Genomic DNA, 22,087 nt, shown 5'->3' on the forward strand with positions numbered 1-22,087 from the left:
CATGTGTTTTGATTTAGGAGGGGGAATCAATTTGCAGAAAAAACTTGGGCTTAATATTGGGCTTTATGGGCCCATGGCTTATCCTTTCATGGGCTTTTCGATCTACTTCGTGAACTTGGGCTTCTTACTTCACTCCAATGATAATGATAAGTAGATCTGTTTAGGGCTTCACCGAACTAACCGGAAAACCGATTTCCGAAACCAAAATCAAACTAAAAAAATAAGTTAACTGAAATTGATGGACTAGATTACGATTTTCTATTCAAAAAGTTGATGGTTAACTGAAACTGAAAAATCAACCGATTATATATTCATATATTTAAAACTAGTATAAATATATGTAGAACTTTAATTATCAATATAAATATAAATATACATATTTATATTTAATTTTTAAGTTAAATGTATTAGAATAACATAAATTTTATTTATTTTGGTGTTTTTGTTAATTAAATTTGAATTTCAATATTTTTATTTAATATTTAAATAATTATATATTTATTTTAAAGTGATTTTTTCTATGAAAGTCACTAATGGTTAACCGACCAAAATATGATTAACCGAATTAAATGGACTAGTTAATGGTTTTTTTATCAATGGACTGGTTAACCGACAATGTGCTCCCCTAATTAGGGATGTGCATCAGTCCGGTTTAGACCACATACTGAACTGAACTGATCGAATTCGGTTTTTCGATTCAGTTTTTTTTATATTTCGGTTTGATATCGGTTTTAGTTTTAGGTGCATTTCGGTATTCGGTTCTATTGGGTTTGATAAAAAAAGTAAAAAAAAAAAACGAATCGCACCGAATAACACATATTCTACATTATCTTATATATACACACATATATTAGATGTTACACGTTTAGTTTTTTTTAATATTGTTAAGATAATATAAGTCCATTTAAATATAGTTTGAAAGTTTTTAAAAAAAAATGGTTGTTGAGATAAATTTAATAAGGAAACATAATAATTTTTATTTTTTATTTTTTAATTAATTCGATTTGTTTGGTTTAAAATTGAATCGATCCGAATATTTTGGTTCGGTTATATTTTGGTTTTATATGTTCTTCAATCCAGTTTTGGTATTGATTACTTTAATAATTTCGGTTATTTCGGTTGGGTTTGATTTTGAACAATTACAAACTCATATTGTTTGTGGGGCTCAGTGAAACCTAACTGGAAACATCACATTATAAAGTACACGTATTATGAGCTAATTCTGGAGCCCAAAATGTTCACATGGAGACATTTGTCTCCCTTCATGAAGACCGAATGTCTGACTCTCCTTGTCTCTAGTGGACTAGGGTGGATCATTTAAATCAGTACCGACAACTAGCTCATAGGTTGGCGGAGATCGTACGTTAGAGTATCTCTATCCCCTTATAGTGTTTCTTATGTCAACTCAGACTTCACAATTAGCGTATGTTGATATGTCTCATTCATCACTCGCTGCCTAATCCTCTTTGTAGCCTTATCAAGGCTTGAGATGTCTTGCCCATGCTTTACACTAAATTGTATTATTTAAGATTAGTCTAATCTATACTATATTTACATCGAGTTAGATCAGGTTTGACTAAGGTAAAAAAAAAATCCAAATTCAACCTTCCGTAGAACTAATGTATATTATATTTATAATAATATTAAGGAAGATGTCTCGTCCCCCCTCGCTCCCACCGTCGCCGTCTGCTCGTCGGCCTGATCCGAAGGATTGGGGTGGACATGAGAGCCATAATTTTGATCGCTCGTTCGTCGATACGGTGGCTGACCGCCCTCCGATTGAGGAAGAGAGAATTCCACAGGATCTGCAAGCGTTAGGGCTTATGAAAGTGCAATTAATTGATGACAATAGACTGAAACCCCGATTCTCCTTTGCGCCGGAATTGATTCAAAAGCTTCAACAACCATGGAGAGATGCTTTGATTGTTAAGATCCTTGGAAGGAACGTGGGTTATATTACTTTGAATACGAAGGCTCTAGAGATGTGGAAACCGGTGGGGGAATTTGCTTTGACAGATTTGGGGCATGGTTACCATTTAGCTCAATTTGGTCTTCCTGAGGATAGGGATTTTGTGATGAAGAATGGACCATGGATGGTACAAGGGCATTATTTGACTGTTCGGACCTAGGCGCCGGACTTTGTGGCTTCGGATGCAACTGTTAATTCAACCCTTGTTTGGGTTCGTTTTCCTTCTTTACCTGTGTTCTATTATAATGAGGACATCTTGCTCTCAATAGGTAATCATATTGGGAAGGCTATTCGTGTGGATAAGAATACCTTATCAGCTGTGCGAGGAAGGTTTGCTCGAGTATGTGTTGAAGTCGATCTTACGGCCCCTCTCGTAGCTCAGTTTTGGATTGATGATGAGATGTTTAAAGTGGAGTATGAAGGGTTACATATAGCGTGCACTCGGTGTGGATGTTATGGACATGAGAAGGGTGCTTGTGTGAATACTTGGACAGCCAATCCGGTCCCTCAACCAGTAACGCAGGCTGATGTGAATATGAACAATGATGACAATGCAGCGATTGTGAATGCTGCTGCTATGCCTGACGTGGAAGAGGTTGAGGCGCCAGATTATGGTCCGTGGATGATCGTGCCTCGTCGGAAAGCTCCACCGAGAAGGAAAAATGTCCAAGTGTTTGAGCCAAAATTTGACCAACAAAATAATAATTTTGTTGGAGGAGGGAATGTGAATAACTCAGGAGCTACAGGTGGAGATATGGGGGCACCTTGGAGTTCACTTAACCAGGACAAGGAGAATAATTGGGAGTCTTCTCGTTTCATACAAGTTAGGGGAAGAGGAGGTAGAGGTAACCGTGGCCGTGGGGATCGCGGGGACTATCAGAGGCAGCCGTTTAAGGATGTCTCGAACTCTAATCGTTTTTCTTCCCTAGAGGCGGAAGCGTCTGAATCCGCCTGGAAATTCGAATGATCCGTATAAGACAAGGGAAACAAGCACCAAAAGTGATGGCAATATCAGAGGTAAACGTTCTAGAACTGATCCTAATGGCACAGTAGCTAATGTTGCTGGTTCTAATATGTTAATTGATGGAGTTGGAAGTGGTGTTGAGCAGGTTGCTGCTCATTCTGCTTAATGTGTGTTTTTGGTTGTGTGTGTGTTCTTCTTTCATTTTATGATGATGAAGATTATTACTTGGAACGCGTTTGGAGCTGGAGGTCGTGCTTTCTTTAGAGCACTGAATCACATGGTTTTGTCTAGTGATCCTATGATCCTTGTGTTAGTTGAGCCCCGTAGGGCTGGTTCTTATGCTGTTAATTTGTGTCGCAAATTAAATTTTTCTGATGTGGAAGTAGTTGAAACTGAAGGTTTTAGTGGTGGTATATGGATGTTCTGGCATCGGGAACGTATTAACATTACTATCAAAATTAAGAATAAACAATTTCTTCACGTGGAGGGGTGTATGACTGATGGGAACTATATGGGCTCTCCTTTTGAAGTTTCTTTTGTTTATGTCCGTCCTCAGAATCTGAATAAGCGTCTGTTTTTCTCTGAGATGCTTGCATTGCAGTCTTCTATTTTGAATCCGTGGCTGATTATGGGAGACTTTAATTGTATTTCGTCGGCTAGTGAGAAGATGGGGGGTGTGCCTGGGTCCTTTGATAGATGTGGTGTTTTCTCCAATTGGATTAATGACATGAATCTTATTGATATGGGTTATACGGGTCCGCCGTTTACGTGGTTCAGAGGGAAAACTGTTCGTACGAGAGTTGCTTGTCGTCTGGATCGTGCTTTATGCAATGCTAGCTGGCGCACGCTGTTTGCCGAGGCTGCTGTCCGTCACCTCCCTCGTAATGGGTTTGATCATGTTCCTATTATGGTCGACTTCAAGATGGTTGAGGCTGCTCGGCCTACTAGACCTTTTAGATTCCAGGCTGCTTGGCTTACTCATAACAATTTCTTGAACTTTTTTGATCAAAATTGGAATGGGTTGAGTGCAATGATTGGGGAGCTGGATCGTTTTACTCCTTTGCTTCAGAATTGGAATGTTAGAGTTTTTGGGAATATTTTTTATCGCAAGAAGTGCCTTTTGCAGCGGTTACAAGGGGTTCAAAGGCATTTAAGCTTTCGGGTTTCAGATGCTCTTTTGAATCTTGAGGAAACTCTTCTTAATGAGATTAATGAGTTATTATTACAAGAAGAGATTTTTTGGATGCAGAAATCTCGTGTTATTTGGATTTGTCACGGCGATAGAAATACTAATTTTTTCCATACCTCTACGATTGTGCAGCGGAGGAGAAATAGAGTAGATGGGCTGAGAGATGCGAATGGAGTATGGTGTTGGGATGATGTAAACCTGAAACTTATGGTGACAGATTTCTTTTTGACTCATTATACAGAGGAAGATCACTCTCGGCCGGAGCTTCGGTCTAGTCATTCCTTTCCAGCGTTGGATCATGTGGAGCTGTCTCGGTTTCATGGGGTGTATAATTTGTGTGATATTCGAAAAGCTCTTTTTGAAATGAATGGCCTTAAGGCTCCGGGGCCGGATGGGTACCAAGCTATTTTTTATCAGAAGTTATGGAGTCGGGTTGGTGTGCAGCTGGGTTCTTTAGCGTTGGCTGCCTTGAATGAGGGTGCTATTGATCCTTCTTTAACCGAGACACTTATTACTTTGATTCCAAAGATTAAAAGCCCGGAGAGTCTTTCTCAGTTCCGCCCCATTAGCTTATGTAATGTGAGCTATAAGGTGATTACGAAGTGTATTGTGAATCGTTTGAAGCCTTTTCTGCGGAAAGTTATTGGTCCAACTCAAAGTAGTTTCGTCCTAGGGAGACAGATTTCAGATAATGTTATTCTTCTTCAGGAAATTGTGCACTCTATGCGGAAGAAAACTGGAGCTGAGGGCTACATGGCCCTAAAGCTAGATTTGGAGAAAGCTTATGATCGGGTTAGTTGGTGTTTTGTTCGTCAAACTTTGTTGGTTCTCGGTTTAGAAGCAAAGTTTGTTGATATTATTCTGCAGTGTGTTGCGGTTTCGGCTATGAGTGTTTTGTGGAATGGTGAGAGGCTTCCTGATTTCACCCCGACTAGAGGGTTACGCCAGGGGGATCCTCTGAGCCCGTACTTGTTTGTCTTGTGCCTTGAGCGTCTCAGTCATCTTATTTTTGACTCGATCATGGAGAACCAGTGGAAGCCTATTAAGCCTACGAGTAATGGCCCTCCTATCTCGCATATGTTTTTTGCGGATGATATTTTGTTGTTTACAGAAGCTAGTGAAGCACAAGCTAATGTTATTGATAGTGTTTTGAATTCTTTTTGTTCTTCTTCTGGCCAAAGAGTTAGTGTGGCGAAATCTCGGATTTTTTTCTCTCCTAATACGGATCCTGAAGTTCGTGGGGCTGCTTGTGCGGAGTTGGGTTTCACGGCCACTGAGGATCTAGGTATGTATCTCGGAATGCCTGTTGTGCATAAACGAGTCACGAAAGCCGCGTATAATTTCATTCTGGACAAGGTAAATGCTCGATTGTCGGGCTGGAAAGCTAAACAGCTCTCTTTTGCGGGGCGAGTTACTCCTTCAAGTCAGTCATGTCGGCTGTCCCGACTTATGCTATGCAAACCACGTTGTTGCCGATGGGTATTTGTAATAAGTTAGATATGCTGAATAGGCGGTTTCTTTGGGGTTCTACGGATGAGAAGAGGAAGATGCACCTTGTTAAATGGGAGACTATCTGCTGCCCAAAAGTGGATGGGGGTTTGGGAATTCGAAAAACGCGAGATTTCAATTTCGCAATGCTTGCGAAGTTATTCTGGAGGATGATGACGGAAGTTCCTGCTTTGTGGATGGAGGTTGTTGGTGCTAAGTATAATTTGTTTCAATGTGCTCTCGACACTCTCTCTTATAGGAATGTTGATTCTTATTTCTGGAAGAGTTTAGTTAAAGCGGTGTTTGTGATTAATAAGGGCATTGGTAAGTCTATTAATGATGGCAAGTCCACTCTTTTTTTGTTAGATAGGTGGTGTAGTGATAGCCCCCTTATCAATTATGCTATCGGAACGGTTTCTGTGATGGATAATACTAGAAGTGTGTATTCTTATTATAATGATGATGGTGGTTGGCGTTGGGATGAGCTGTCTGATAAGCTGCCCCAAAATTGGGTGTTACGAATTGCTGCGTTTGGTATTTGTGGTGAGGAGATGGGCGTGGATAATTTTTTGTGGATGCATTCCAAATCGGGTCGTTATACGGTTGCTTCGGGGTACCATCTTCAGCAAGCTCGCGGTTTGACTCCGCCCAATGCTGTGTGGAATTTAATTTGGGCTTTGAAGGTGCCGGAACGTATTCGAGCTTTCTTCTGGATTCTTGCTAATGGTGGAATTATGTGTAATGCTAATAGAAAAAGAAGACATATTGTTGTTTCTGATGGGTGTTCGGTTTGCGGTATTAGTGAGACGGAGCTTCATGCGCTTCGTGATTGCAGTCGGGCGAGGCAGATCTGGTTGGGCGTGATTCCTACGGATCAACGAAGAAGTTTTTTCACTGCTGACCTTCAACAGTGGCTGGTCGTTAACCTTGCGTAGGATCAGTTGCTGTCCGAGCTTCCGCGGCGGACTGTTTTTGCGGCGGTAGTTTGGAGTTTATGGAGGTTTCGCAATAATTTGGTCTTTGAAGGCGAGGTGAGTTTCAGGTGTGATTTAATTTCTATTCTAGCTCAAGCCAGAGATTATGTTAAGGCTTTTGATGTTCTTGGAGATGGTTTGCATACTAGTAAGCAGCTCATTTCTATCGCTTGGAGTCCGCCGGAGCTTCTGTGGATTAAACTCAACACGGATGGGTCGTGTAAAGGGTCTACTGGTCATGCTTCTGCTGGTGGTTTGCTGCGGGACAACAATGGTGATTGGAGGGGGGGTTTTGCAGTGAATTTGGGGATTTGCTCCGCTCTCTTAGCAAAGATTTGGGGCTGTTTTATTGGGCTGGAGTTATGTTGGAGTAAGGGGTATAGAAAGGTGTTAGTTGAGCTTGATTCGGAAGTGGTTGTGGGTTTAATGAATGCCGAGACTTTAATGCCGCATTCTTTCGACTGGTTGATTCGGAGATGTAGAAGATTTAAGGAGAATGATTGGGATGTTCGTTTTGCTCATTGTTACAGGGAAGTTAATAAAGCTGCAGACTGGTTAGCGAATTTCGCATGGACTCTCTTATTGGGCCGTCATGAGTTTGATGCGCCTCCTGCAGGCATCCAGGATATTCTGCGCGATGACACTCAAGGTGTCAGTTTTGATCGTCTTGTCCCGTGTTAGTTTTTCTTTTTTGTTTGTGTTCTGGGGCGTAGCCCCTCGTAGTTTACCAAAAAAAATGTATATTATATTTAAAAAATTAATAAAAGTATAAATAACAACAACAAAAAAATATAAAACATTAAAAAGTTAGTGAATTAATTCAATAAATTTCAAAAATAATAAAAGGGCAAAGTACGAAAAAAATGCTCGTGGTTTGCCTTGTTTGTAAATAGAGGTCCGTGGTTTAAAAGTTTGCAAATAGAGGTATGTGGTATATTTTTTTTACAAAACAAAGTATTTAAACTTAAACTTTTAAGTAATTGATAACAATAAAAGCATTTTTTTAATTTTTTTTCAATTACATTTATATATTGATAAAATACAGAACACAAAATCAAATTGCAACAGTGTAAAATGAACTTAAATATCAATTTAGTTCATAAACTGTCAGATTAGTAAAAAACGTAAAATTTCACCATATTATTTATTGTTTCGATTTAGAAAGTTGTTTTTTGCGGGGTTGTGTTTAGCTGATATGTAAGAATAATTTTTTTTTAAGATAAAAACGTATTTGGTTGTAATCAGGACTTAAATGTGTAATTGTAATACTTTGTTTTGTAAATAAAACATACCACCGACCTTTATTTGTAAACTTTTAAACCACATGCCTTTATTTACAAATTGGGTAAACTACAAGCATTTTTTTCGTACTTTTCCCAAATTTATATAACTAAAAAATATTTAATAAAGTAATAAAAATTAAATAAAGATAATAAAATCATATATAAAATCTATATAATATAAAAAAAAACAGATAAAGGTCGGATTGAACTTAGGCTTTTAGACAAATCTTAAGCTAATTCATTATAGGTGTAGATTTGAACGGGTCCTAAGAGATCGGATTGCACTCCGACTTTTGAAATAAATTTCAAACTAAGTTCATTTTATGTGTGCACTTGAACGGGTTCGGATATGTCTGGGTTGGGCTCAGGCTCCAAACTTATCATTTTCTATATACGAGCTTGAACGAATCGGGTCGGACCAATTATAAAATATACATATCCAATTGCAATTCATGAGAGGTGAGTATGGGATGACTGAGCGGGTCAGAACTTAATGAAGTAATATAAATAACGTGTCACATTTTGCTATCGATGCTTAAATTGATATTTTTTTTTTGTAAACGTTAAGCCTACATCTAAATTGATACTCTTCAAAAACATGAGGCCTATTTTAATACCTTATCTCTTAATAAAAGTATCTCACTAGATTAAATAATTCTCGAATTTACTTTTACCCCATAACTCGTATATCATCCAAAACAGAGTTGAAATATTGAGACCTCTCGTGTATGCGCGTGTTTTTCTTCTAAAATTCACTTTACACCAATTTCTTTTTTTGGAATAAGATGTCAATTTGCTCGTAACATTTTTAGGAAATTCCATATTTACTCTTAAGATATGAAATGGTGCCATTTTACTCAATCAAATCCCTAATTTCGCAATTCTATGGTTTCTTATTTTGTTAGAATGGAAGAAACGAAACCCACGATGAAGAGGTTGAGCGTGTTCGATATTGATGATGGTGGCTCCTTCGAAACCGGATCGTTCAAGAAACTCGTTTAGTCGGAAGTACTAGTGGTATGCACTACAAGAAAACAACTAATTAGCTACTGAGTTTAGCTACCAGATCAAATTTGGTCGCTAAATTGCGACTGTTTCGGTCGCTAATGAATTTTCCTAGTCGCCCAGCGTAAAAGTAAAATTCACGCATGTATAAAATTGAAGGTCACCAAAAGGTTGCACACTTTAATTTATAAAATTGAAGGTTGTATACCAAAGTATAAAAATGAATAAAGATTGTACACCACATATGTAATTTATCCATTTAAAAAAAAAGTAACATACACATAAACGGATTGTGCGTCAATTTTTTAAAAAATAAGGGTAATTAATTTATTAGTTCTTATACTTTGACAAAACACACTGTTTAGTCACTGTATTTTAAAAAACACATGGTAAGGTCCCTAACATTTTTCTCAGTGAACTGTTTAGTCCTTTCGTCTGTTTGTTAGATTTTTTACTGTTTATGATTTCAGAAATGACTAAATTACCCTTTACTATTTACCTTCAAGCTTTAGAAGAGGAAATTCAATTTAGAAGAAGAAGCTATTTGTATGGAGAACAAGAAAAAGAAAAGACTCAATGCTTACGAATTTGAACGATTAAGAAGAAAATCAAGAAGAAGAACACTCAAAGTTGATTTCAAATGCATTAGAGTTTAAAGGAAATGAAAAGAAGAACGCAAATCCAAATTGACTAACAAAATCTTCATGAGAGTCTAACGGCAGGGACTAAACCAATATTTTCAGAACCGGACCGGCCGGTCGAACCAATCGGACCGGGAACCAGATTGCTGTCCGGGTTGGATGGATGTGGGTTTATGAAATTACAACAGCCCGTGTAAAACCGGTGTCAACCCGGGAACCGACGGTCGGACCGGGAACCGGATTGACTCCGGTTTTTTAATTATATATGAAAAAAAAAGACAAAAACTAATTAAACGTAATAAACTCTTCCAATTCCAAAGAAACAAACCATATGAAAAAAAAAAGACAAAAACTAATGTTGTTGAAGTGCAGCATATTACATGAAATTTTTTTTTTGTTGATGGTGCTTTTGTGTTGTTGAAGTAAATTTTTGGTGCTCCTACTGTTGTCGAAGTATGCATACATTAGATATTGAATTTTTTTTGCTAAGGTTTTTAGAGTATTTTTATATAATTAATATATATATATATATATAATTAATAAATATTATTTTATTATTTTATTATTTATTACGTCATCCGGTTCGACCATTCCGAGTCATTTGGTTGAACCAAGTGACCCCTGACCCAAATATAAATCCGGTTCGATGTCCGGTCCGGTTCTGAAAATATTGGACTAAACAGTTCACCGAGAAAAACGTTAGAGACTAAACAGCACATCGAGAAAAAGGTTAGAGACTTTATCATGTGTTTTTGAAAATACAGGGACTAAAACAGTGTGTTTTGTCAAAATATAGGGACTAATAAATTAATTACCCAAAAAATAATAAGGGACAATTACAAAACTAGCACCTTTTTGGGGGTTAGTTTTCATTTCTAACACACTTTCAAAATCTCACCAAAACTAACACATTTCATTAACTAATTTCCAACCTTACCCTCATCTCTAACAGTCCGCTCCCGCTCTTCAATATTCGAACTTCCATAACTCTAACCTAACACCCCTTTATTCATCTCTCTAACTTTCCGGCGATTCATTGGCCGATTCTGTACATTTCATCCGGCGAATCTCTGTTACTTGGAGTTGACATGGCGAGAACACAAAGCTCAGACAACGAATCGAACTCAGAAGGAAGAACGAAAAAGAGGGTAAATAACTTGACTTTACATTTGCGTTTCTCTCTTCTATTGCACGTACATTTGTTGTGTTTGAGAAGGAACATTTCGTTTCGGTTCGTTTCGTTTACTGCTTCTGGTGTTAGGGTTTTTCCTGGGTTCGTCTGTTGTTAGGAAGTCATTCGGTTTGGTTGAAATTCGTCGATGTGTATGTTCATCGGCAACCTAATTGTAGATAGTACATATTCATAGACAGCCTAATGGCCGATAGAACATCCATAACGACGATATACTGCCGATATAACATTAATATCGTCGATCAGTTTGCCGATAGAACATTGATATCGTCGACCAGTTTGTCGATAGAACATTCATATCGACAGTATATTGCCGATAGAACATGCATATCGACGTTATATTGCCGATAGAGCATTCATATCGACGTTATATTGCCGATAGAACATTCATATCGACCTAGCTCATCCTAGGTCCACGTTATAACTAGCTTGATTTTATGTTCCCTGATGATATGTCTACAACATTTTTCAGCATGATCGTGTAGACAAGAGGAAGAGAGATGAGCATGCCTCTCCGTCGAAGAAGAAAGCCAAGAAGAAACCTGCATATAAATACAAAAAAGCATTTGGAACGGAAAGCGTCATCACGGTTAGGTGTAACCTAAAAGCAGCAGAACAGATAAAGGGGTTGTTAACATCAGACTAACTAAATCTCTTTAGGAAGAGTTGCTTCGGCCAGTATTTGGAAATGACCAATACAGTATTTGCAGGAGTCCTATGCCACACCGTTTTAACAAGGGAGATCATACGTGAAGACATCAAACCCAGGGAGCTTTGCTTCAGAGTTAGAGGTGTTGAGTTAAGATTTGGGGATTGGGAGTTTGGACTCCTAAGTGGGTTACGGTTTGGGGACATGGAAGCATTTCTGGAAAGGTTCAGTGGGATAAAGAAGCCATATAGATTTAGGAATAAGTTTTTTCCAGGCATCCCTATACCATCCTATAAAGACGTGGAAACAATTATGCTGCAAACTGTTTGGAAGGATCAGTATGACCAGGATGCAGTTTCATTTGCTATGTTGTATTTTGCCATTGGCTGTGTGTTGGATAACACTCGGGAAAAAAAAGTTCTTCGTTGGGTGTTGGAACTTGCTGAATTTCCAAGATTGTTTAACGAGTTCCCGTGGGGTGTTTGTGGCTGGAATGTGACCTACAGGTCTCTTGTTAATGGAATAGATAGTGGAAAAGACCGAATTGATCAATTGATCGCTTATAGGCAGAATTTAAGGATTAACCGTGTCTCATACAACCTATATGGTTTTGCATACGTATTTCAGGTATGATGTGTGTATATTCTTTATACTAGAAATGTTGGTCATAGGCATAAATAATGAATTGGACCTTTGTTGCAGGCTTGGTTGTTGGAAGTATGGGATGCCACCCGGATATGGTATGAGAAGAAAGGCAATCGCATCCCACGATGGCTACGATGGAAAAAGACCGCTATCGCTCAATTGCCCAAAGTCCTAACCATTTTTTAAGTAAGTTGACCAAGCATTGTGCCTACATGTGTCACTATTGTGTTATACATTTGACTGGTTTGTTTATTTGTACATTTGTATTGTATTTTTAGTCGGGTGTAAAACCAAATGCCACAAAACTTACAGCTGAAGACACCGAGAAAGAAAGCTCATGGTATGATCATCTAGTAAACCATGTGGATGGTCTGCATTGTAATTATGACCATGTCTTTGCCGATTTGGAAAAGGTGCAAGAGGAGGAAAAAGGGCAAGAGGTTGCAAAGGGGAAGGAGGTGGAAGAAGAGGGGAAAGAGGAACAAGAGGATGAAGGTATGGAAAAGGAGGAACATGAGGGATTGGGTACATATGAAGGCGGATATGTTGATGTAGAGGATGGCAGTGAATCTGATACTGATAATGATGAAAATGCCTTCATCATTATCTTCATCCTCCGTTTCAATATGTGTCACCGTACCTGGATTAACAAATTTCAGTGTCTCACAATAATCAGGTAACAACATGTACGATTCTTCAGGTGTACCACTCATGCTATCTACCGCCCAACATCTTGCTCTCCAAGCTTGCATGTAAGATAGATTGATTGAAAATAATTTTTCAATCTCCCAAATGATGTGACTTGGACGGTACACCCGATTCTCCATGTCTAACTTCTCACTAAGTATGATACCTGCTACTCGTTTCCCCGCTTGCCTGTGATGTGGCAATAGTTGTCCACCCCTATCACAAGTGTGACTATCCATACTGTCAATTCTCCGAAGTATGAACATATCTGAACCGAGTATGACTCCACCTCTAGCCCGCCACTTGCATGTGTCAACATGCTTACATCGAACCTCAAACAAGGACTTAGTTGATCTGTGCACCTTCCATTCGAACATATTATCAATTGAATATCTCCCAAGTGCATCTTGCAGTTCTCGTTTGCTTTTGAACATATCATGCGCCTTCAACCCATCACCCCCGGAAGATCCTGTACATTTGATCGGAATGTCTACATCCTCTGGTACTTGTGGAACAAAACGAAATGGATCCGTTCTACTTCTCATTCTTGCATCATCAGCAATCTCATGCAAACTTGGTTGAACATTATCAATCGATGGTTCTGAAACGGATCTTTGGCGATGATCGTTATCATATACGTGATCATCATTGTCAAATCCATTGTAGTCGTTATCGTATCCATGGTCATCGTTATCACATCCATTACCATATCCTTGATCCAATGTAATATCGTCTAGCCCAAGAGGAGATTGGGTATATGGATTCATGACATGTTTTGCCGGACCACGAGTCTCAATTTCTATGTTAGGCACACAATAACTTATTCTGGTTGCCTCTGCTTTAGCAACATTTTGTGGAGTGAATTCACCAACAGTTGGTCTTCTTACTTCTGCACCAATTGGTCGTTTTACTTCCGCAACGTTTTGACGCCTCACTTCAGCAACCATTGGTCGCCTTACTTCCGCAACACGGATTCGAGAAGTCATAGTCACATATAATGGCATCACATCGGGTTTATTCCATCTACAAAACTCAACGAAACCAGCTATATCACTGTCATCCACAATTTGTGCTAATCGTCCAAAAAGTTTATTTGGACCGTATGTTGTGTGCATTGCCATTTGTATGTCAAAACAGGTTGCATCAACATTCAGGGAAGCGTGAATTCTATCTCTCAAAGTTTGGTAATCAGTTGGGGTTGAAAAATGGAGCACCTTAGATTGACCACCAACGTATATCATAGTGTCCATTGGCCCCTCTTTTTTCCATTCTCCATCCCACGAAACCATACACAGACAAATATTCGGGGTGGACATATTTCTGTATTACCATAAATACATAAGTAAATAATATTAGTATATTATTGTAACTAAACGAAGAAAGTTAACGAAATAAGTATTGGTATTCACACTTCAAACTATGAGATATGCCGATATATGTCGATGCAACTTGCATAAAGACACATATCGGCGCATATACGTCGATATGGCTCATATATCGAAGTATATCGACGGAATATGAATAGCCGTTTTTCTAGAATGATCTGTTAAGCGGTGCCTTAAATGCATGTAATGATGACTTTGACTATCAGGCTAAGCATTAAATACGTCGATATATGCCGATACAAAAGAGATTTCGACACCTATCGGCACGTATCTGCAAAGTATTGTCGGTATGAATGTCGATACAGCTTATATATCGACATATATCGACGGAATATGAATAGACGTTTTTCTGGAATACTCTATTAGTAAGCATTAAATGCAGGTAATGATTAATTTGACTTTCACTCTTCTTCGAATGTCACTCTTATTCGAATATCACTTTATAGTCTGTTGAGATTCCCCATGCATATTACAATTCCTTCATCTATAAATAGACTCATTACCTGTTCATACTTTATTATTCATTCTAGTAAACTCTTCAGTTCTCAAGTTTATCTGTAAACAATGGCAGCGTCACCACCGGGATCACCACAGTCGCCACCACCACCACCACCACCTCATCCTATGCCTGAGTTCGAAGAACTCATGGCTTCTTTCGTCCTCTCCTTCCGTGATGGAGACACGGACGAAATCGTCAGGTTCATGAGGGGCATGGCACAAACCATGTCTTGGGCTGCAGAAGAGACCTCTGACCTTCTAGAGTCAGTCATGGCCCAAAACAGGCGGCTCAGGAGGACAGTAAGGCGCCTCAAGCGGGACTTGGCGAAGGCCAAAAAGGACTACGCTGAGGTGTTAATGGGTCCTGAGTACCAATAATTGTGTTTTTTTTTTGTTTTTGTTTTGTTTTTTTGTTTTTTCGTTTTTTAATGTTTTATGTATTTCTTTCTTTCTTTTTAATATATATATAATATAAAAATTATCTTTATGTTTTATGTGCTTTGTGTTTGAATTTTATGATTTAGAATGGAAAATCACACAGTCCTGTATGTCGATATGAATCTTGTATCGACATTCATATCGACATTATCGACATTCATATCGACAGTATCGACAATAATCGACACTGTCGCGAAAATCGCAGATTGAAGTTCCAAATCAAATGCATCTTCTTACATTGATGTCACTGATTTTAGGGTTTCGCACGAACAGTAATAGCATGAATAGACGACAACAACGATATACATTGGGTTTCAAAGAAACAAACCGATACATCAACAATGAATAGGACGAAGCTTTAAATATTGTAAATTCATGAAAAACTTACATGATTGTGTATAAAATCTTGAAGCACACACTATGGGTTGGATTGCTTGTTGATCGTTAGCTGTAAATTGATCCCGTTCTTTAGAGAGAGAGAGAGAGAGAGAGAGAGCGCGCGGGACGAAAAGAGAAAAATGGGGGGAAGACAACGTTATTAAAAGGTTAGAGATGAGGGTAAGGTTGGAAATTAGTTAATGAAATGTGTTAGTTTTAGTGAGATTTTGAAAGTGTGTTAGAAATGAAAACTAACCCCCAAAAAAGTGCTAGTTTTGTAATTGTCCCAAATAATCTATATATAATATAAAACAGTAACGATGGAACTGAGGTGTCACTTCCTCCTTTTTTAGTGATAAAAAATTTAATATATTAATTTTAATTTTATTATATATAAATATATAAATATTAATAAAAATACAATCTAATAATTACAATTAATAATATAAATGTGTTATATAAATTAAATATTATTATTTGATTTTCACATTTACTTTAAGTAATATTTTTATAGATATATATAATAATAAAATAAAAACTAATATATTATATATTATATTATATTTTTTATCAGTAAAAAAAAAAGGAAGTGACACCTGAATTCCATCGTTACTGTTTTATATTATATATAAATTTATATATTAAGATGAATCCGTCCATCGCATGGGCCAAAAACTAGTAATAATAAAAATAAAAATGATCACGGATTGTAATTTGAAACAAACCGTCCCGTCAATCATTTAAAATTTGATAGAATTACGTAACGTTTTTGTATTTATCTAAATCTAATATAGACAGAAGAAGAAGATAATGCCTTCTTTATAGATAAATACAGTTAACATCATCATCATCTTCTTCCCCAAAACCCCAAAACTCCATTTCACTACAACCATGCCATCTTCACTCCTTCCTAATTCAACATATCTTCAATCCCTTCTAGAATCCACTCGTCCCTTTCTCCGCGGAGATCTCGAATCAATCGACACCAATTTACCTTCTCTCCTTTCAGTCTTGCGTTCCGTCGGCGCCGGAGAGTGCTGGCACAAGCACGGAAGTTTCCTCGATCATCTCTTCGACATATACCGGATTCTCAAGATCTGGAAAGCTCCTGATTCTGTATGTCTCTGTGGTCTTTTTCACTCTGCTTATTCCAATTCTTATGTTAATCTCGCAATTTTCGATCCAAATACTGGTCGCGATGTCGTTCGCGGCCATGTCGGTGAATCCGCAGAGCGATTGATTTATTTGTTCTGTATTGTTCCACGACAATCGTTAATTCACGATGATCTATTGTTTAAATACTCCGATTCTGAACTCGTCGAACACCTTTCGCGCTCTGAGATTTCACTGAAAAACGCGAAGGAGAAGGGGCGTTTTGATGAGGAGGAGCCGTGGAGGAAGAAGATCAATTCTCTTTTGCCTGCTCAAGGTCTCACCGTGAAACATATAAAGACCGGCGAGGATGTGTTACTGACGAGAAGAATCGCGGCTATTTTTGTACTGATGACGATGGCGGATTTCAGCGATCAGCTCTTCGGTTTTCAAGATAAGTTGTTTGAGAACACGGATGGCCGGCTGGAATTCACCGGGAACAACTATGTTGCTTTGTGGCCGGGGAATGGGAAGCCAGGGCTGTGGATGAATTCAGTATCGAGAATGGGTGGGATTTACACGCTAATTCGGAGGGAAGAAGAGATTTACATAGAAGAGAGGATCAAAAGAGGCGGCGGAATTGAGATTAACAAGGAGCGGGATGAGGATTTAGAGCTAGTTGAGGCGCCGGTGTTCGATAATTGCCGGAAAATTTTAGATGCAGGTGAGCAAATAGCGGCGAGGGAGTTATATTGGGAAGGTGTTTGTGATATGTCTGAGAGAGGAATTGATGAAGCTGAAGAATTGCTAGTGAAGAGTATTGAGAAGAATCCGTACGTGGGCGAGCCGCATGTGGTGTTGGGTCAGATATACTTGGCGAAAGGCCGATTTGAGGAGGCGGAGAGAGCGGCGGAGAGAGGGGTGACGTTGATTTTGGAGTGGGGAAGTCCATGGGATAAGAGGACTTCTTGGGAAGGATGGATTGCTTGGGGGAGAGTTCTTTTGATGAAGGCTAAAGAGAAATCATGGCCTCAAACATCTTGGGGAATTCTCAACTTGGGACTTGTAAGATAAACCAATTTCTATAATTGTTTGTGTCCGCATTGTCCCGGATCACAATGGTACGTGTCCACATTGTCTCGAATCACAATGGTGTGGGATCATTCGTATACTAACATATTAGTATTACCGTTGATATGTTATGTGTCATCCTAACAGTTGGGGATCAGTGTGATCTGGACCATATCAGAACCAATTGTTCGTTAAGCTAAAGTTTATAATAAAAAAAGTGCAAAACTTGTTATCCCATCATAATGGGTTGGAATCGTTCATATGCTAACATATTAGTATTACTATTGATATCTCATGCTTGATCTCATCGGTGGGGACCAGTGTGACCGGGACTATTTTGGAACCAATTATTGATAAAGTCAAAGTTCATAATAAAAAGAGTGCAAAACTTGTTATCCTGGATCACACTAGTTTGGGATTGTTCGTATACTAATGTATTAATATTACTATTGGTATATCATGTGTTAGCGTATGAGTGGTGGATGGCCATTGTGACCAGAACCATATCAAAACCAATTGTTCATTACGTCAAAGTTTATAATAATAAAATGCAAAACTTCTTGTCTCGAATTACAATGGTTTGGAGATCACTTGTATACTAATGTCATGTGTCAGTATTTGAGCGGTGGACCATATCATAACCAATTGTTCATTAAGCCAAAATTATAAGAAAAAAAATGCAAAACTTGTTGCCTTCAATCACACTGGTTTGAGAGAACTTGTATACTAATGTATTAGTATTACTATTGATATGTTACATCTGAGCGATGTGGGGCCATTGTGATTAGGATTCGAGACCATATCAGAACCAATTGTTCATTAAGCCAAAGTTTATAATAAAAAAATGCAAAACTTGTCGTACCACACTGGTTTGGGATCGCTCGTATACTACTAACATATTACTACTATTACTATTGATATGACACATGTCAGTATCTCAGCAGTGGGGAACTATCACAAGATCAAGACTATATTAGAACCAATTGTTCATTAAGCCAAAATTTATAATAAAAGATGCGCAAAACTTGTTGTTCGATCACACTGGTTTGGGATCTCTCCTATATTAACATATTAGTACTACTATTGACATGTCACGTGTTAGCATCTGAGCAATGGGGCACTAGTATGATTGGAACCATAGCAAAACCAATTGTTCATTAAGCCCAAGTTTATAATAAAAGACGTGCAAAACTTGTTGTCCTGAGTCACACTAGTTTGGGATCGCTCATATACTAACATATTAGTATTACTATTAGATATGTCATGTGTAAGCATCTGAGCAGCGAGAGACCAATGTGATCGACACCATATCAGAACCAATTCAATTGTTCATTAAACCAAAGTTTATGATAAAAAAAGTGTAAAACTTGTTGTCTCGGGCCACACTAATTTAGGATCGCTCGTATTACTAACATATTAGCATTATGACCGATATGTCATGTGTTAGCAGCATCTAACCGTTGCTCGACTATTGTGATCGGAACCATAACAGAACCCATTATTCACTAAGCCAAACTTTATAATAAAAAAGTGCAAAATTTCTTGTCTCATATCATATTGGTCTAGGGTCGCTGATATATTAACATGTTTACATTACTACTAATATGTTAATATGTCATGTGTCGGCCATGTTAGACCAATGTGATCAAGACCATAGTAGAACTAATTGATCACTTTATAATTAAAAAAAAAAGTGCAACATAGTTCTCATTCAATCTAAGTTGAGTTGAGAGAGAGACTCATTCTAGTGTACACTATTTGAACTTTGTTATATTTCTAGCCTTAAAATAATATGCAAATATTTCTAGCCTTAAAATAATATGCAAAGCATTTGTGATTATGATATATTTCTTTTCACGTGTCTCGTGAAATTTTAGTATATCTTCTGAGCATATACTTATTTAAGCATAAAATGGGTAAAGGGTAAAAAAATAAGGCTTAATACACAAATAATCTCCTAAATTTGTTCAAATGTTACAACTATCTCTCGAACTTTCAATTGTAACAACTTACCCCTAAAATTTGTCCAATAGTAAAACATAACCCCTCAAACTTGTCCAATTGTAAAACATAACCCCAAATTGCTGACATGGACTGCAATTGAAAAAACTAGTGAAATACAAAAGTTGCAACGCTCGTGGAGTGTGATAATCAGATCTTTGGCGTGATACGAATCCGGGGAAACGTTTTTACGGTTGCTTCAAGTACGGAATAAAAAAAATTCCAATTTGGGGTTATGTTTTACAATTGGACAAGTTTAAGGGGTAAGTTGTTACAATTGAAAGTTGGAGAGGGCAGTTGCAATATTTGAACAAGTTCAAGGGGTTATTTGTGTATTAGGCCAAAAATAAAATAAAAAGCCAAATTTAACTAATGTTTCAAGCGAAATGCAGATTTAGCTCTAACATATGAAATGGTATAAATTTAAGGTAAAAAACATAATTAAGCTCCTGAATAAGCATAAAATAGGTAAAGGATAAAAAAAAGAGCCAAATTTAACTAATTTCCAAACGAAGTGCAAATTTAGTTTTAACATATCTATTATAGGATATCTAATATAGGAAATGATATAAAATTAAGGTAAAAAAAATAAATATAATTAAACTCCTGAGCTTTACCAAAATTTAAAGATTAATAATCTGGTCAATTATTTTTTCATATTAAACTCTTAATCATTGGTTGTTATGTATCCGGTCAATGTTTAACTTTTTCATCGAGTTTGGAAAATGAGAAGACCGATATGACGATTCTAAAGCTGAAAATTGCAAAATGGGAGAGGAGAAGATCGAGTTTGATATCTATCCTAATCAATAAACTTTTTTTTTAATGTTAATCCATATTTATTAAATATTTGATAAAAAAAAAGTAAAAAAAAAAAAATCCTAAAATAAACTATGAACACTTTGTCCTTCATTTTCTTCAATTTTCCAACGTGGGATTGATTCTTCTTTATTCTTTCATCTTTCACTTTGTGTTTTCTTATTCCATAAACATCCCACGGGAAACTTGGAAGTAAATAAAATAAGAGTGATTATAAATAAACTCTTTCTTAAGCTATTATTATGTAATTGATTTGTTTATTTTTTCATTATTTTTCTTATTTCATTTAATATCGTAGAATATTAGAGAGATTTGTTTTATTTTATCATTATGTTTTGGTTAAGTATATTTATTAATATATATATATATATATATATATAATATATAATATATAATATAATATATAGATAATATGTATATAATATATATATATATATGTAATATATATATATATATATATATATATAATATAATATATGTATATATATTTAATATAATACTAATAGATAAATATATATATATATATATGTAAGAAAATGAAATAAACAAAATAGTAACTTTCAAACTTGAGCGTCCCCCAGTTTCTGTCTACTTATGATCATAGACCATAAGCTTGCATACTTTTGTAAGGGATCCCACAAAATTTGAAAGGATCTAGATAAATAAACTTGAAATATGAAATTTATTAAAAGTAGGTGGCGTAGCCAACCATCAAAAACTTACAAATTTGGAATCAAAAACTGGAGATACAACTTCCTTCGTAAAAGGAATTACAAATTATTCTTGAAATTGATTACAAGAGAGAAATTTAAGGTTTAGGGTGGAAAATGTGGTGTATATGGATGAAAGAGGAAGGTGGTGTATATGGATGAAGGAGGAAGGTGGTGTATATGGATGAAGGTAGAAGGTAGGGATGGAAGTGGAAGAGATGATGGAGAGAAGAGAGAGAGTGTTGGAAGGAGAGAGAAGGTGTATGGAGAGTAGAATGAATGCTTGAAAATGGATGTATGAAATGAATGGATGTAGTGTTGGAGGGTACCTCCTTATATAGGCAAACCAAATGGCATTTTTGGAATCATAAATAGTAACCAGGGGTATTTTTGGAATCATGAATAGTAATCAAGGGCAATTTTGTCTTTGTGAATAGTACTGGTACAGTATATCCACATGCCAGCTGCAATGTCTGTCTGCAAAATTGTCAGTGGTCACGTGTTGGAATCTTCAAATAATTTCATTGGAACACAGTTTTCTGGAATCTTCAAAAATCTTCAGAAATCTTCAAAAATCTTCAATCTTTGGAATCTTCAAAATCTGCAATCTTCAAAATTTGGATTTTGGGGAGTAATTGTCCCTTAAGTTTTGCCTAAGTACCATTTAAGGTAACTTAGCGGGATCTTTTTTTATTATTTTTTTTTTATTTTTTCATTTTTATTATTTTTTTATTATTTTTTTATTTTTATTATTTTTTTTTTTTATTATTATTTTTTTTTTTTTAGAAACCAGAATTACCAAACATGCTAAAGTGATCATAGTCGGAATCATTATCACTCAAGTTAATTGCTGGTTCATCCTGGTCCGAGTCTGACTGTGATTGGGGAAGGTATTTTCTGAACAAAGCAATCATCTCTTCAGGGGTTTTTGCTGCAGCTAATTTTGAGGCTAAGTGGGATTTCTCGGCCAAAAATTGTGCTTGTCCCAAAGAAATGGTTTTTTCAGGTA

The 22,087-nt window shown here is 36.9% G+C and overlaps 1 protein-coding gene across 1 annotated transcript; it reads left to right on the forward strand.

Annotated features, from left to right (window-relative positions):
- The first annotated feature begins 16,188 nt into the window (after nucleotides 1–16,188).
- On the forward strand, nucleotides 16,189–18,118 carry LOC136224265 (uncharacterized). Its single transcript, XM_066012545.1, has one exon. The coding sequence runs from the start codon at nucleotides 16,277–16,279 to the stop codon at nucleotides 17,549–17,551; it is 1,275 nt and encodes a 424-aa protein (XP_065868617.1). The 5' UTR covers nucleotides 16,189–16,276; the 3' UTR covers nucleotides 17,552–18,118.
- Nucleotides 18,119–22,087: the final 3,969 nt, after the last annotated feature.

The sequence above is a fragment of the Euphorbia lathyris genome, chromosome 3, assembly GCF_963576675.1.
Source record: "Euphorbia lathyris chromosome 3, ddEupLath1.1, whole genome shotgun sequence".
Classification (NCBI taxonomy): domain Eukaryota; kingdom Viridiplantae; phylum Streptophyta; class Magnoliopsida; order Malpighiales; family Euphorbiaceae; genus Euphorbia; species Euphorbia lathyris.

What these genes read in the sequence shown, in the direction of transcription:
- LOC136224265 (XM_066012545.1), top strand. Translation starts at nt 16,277, where the DNA reads ATGCCATCTTCACTCCTTCCTAATTCAACATATCTTCAATCCCTTCTA.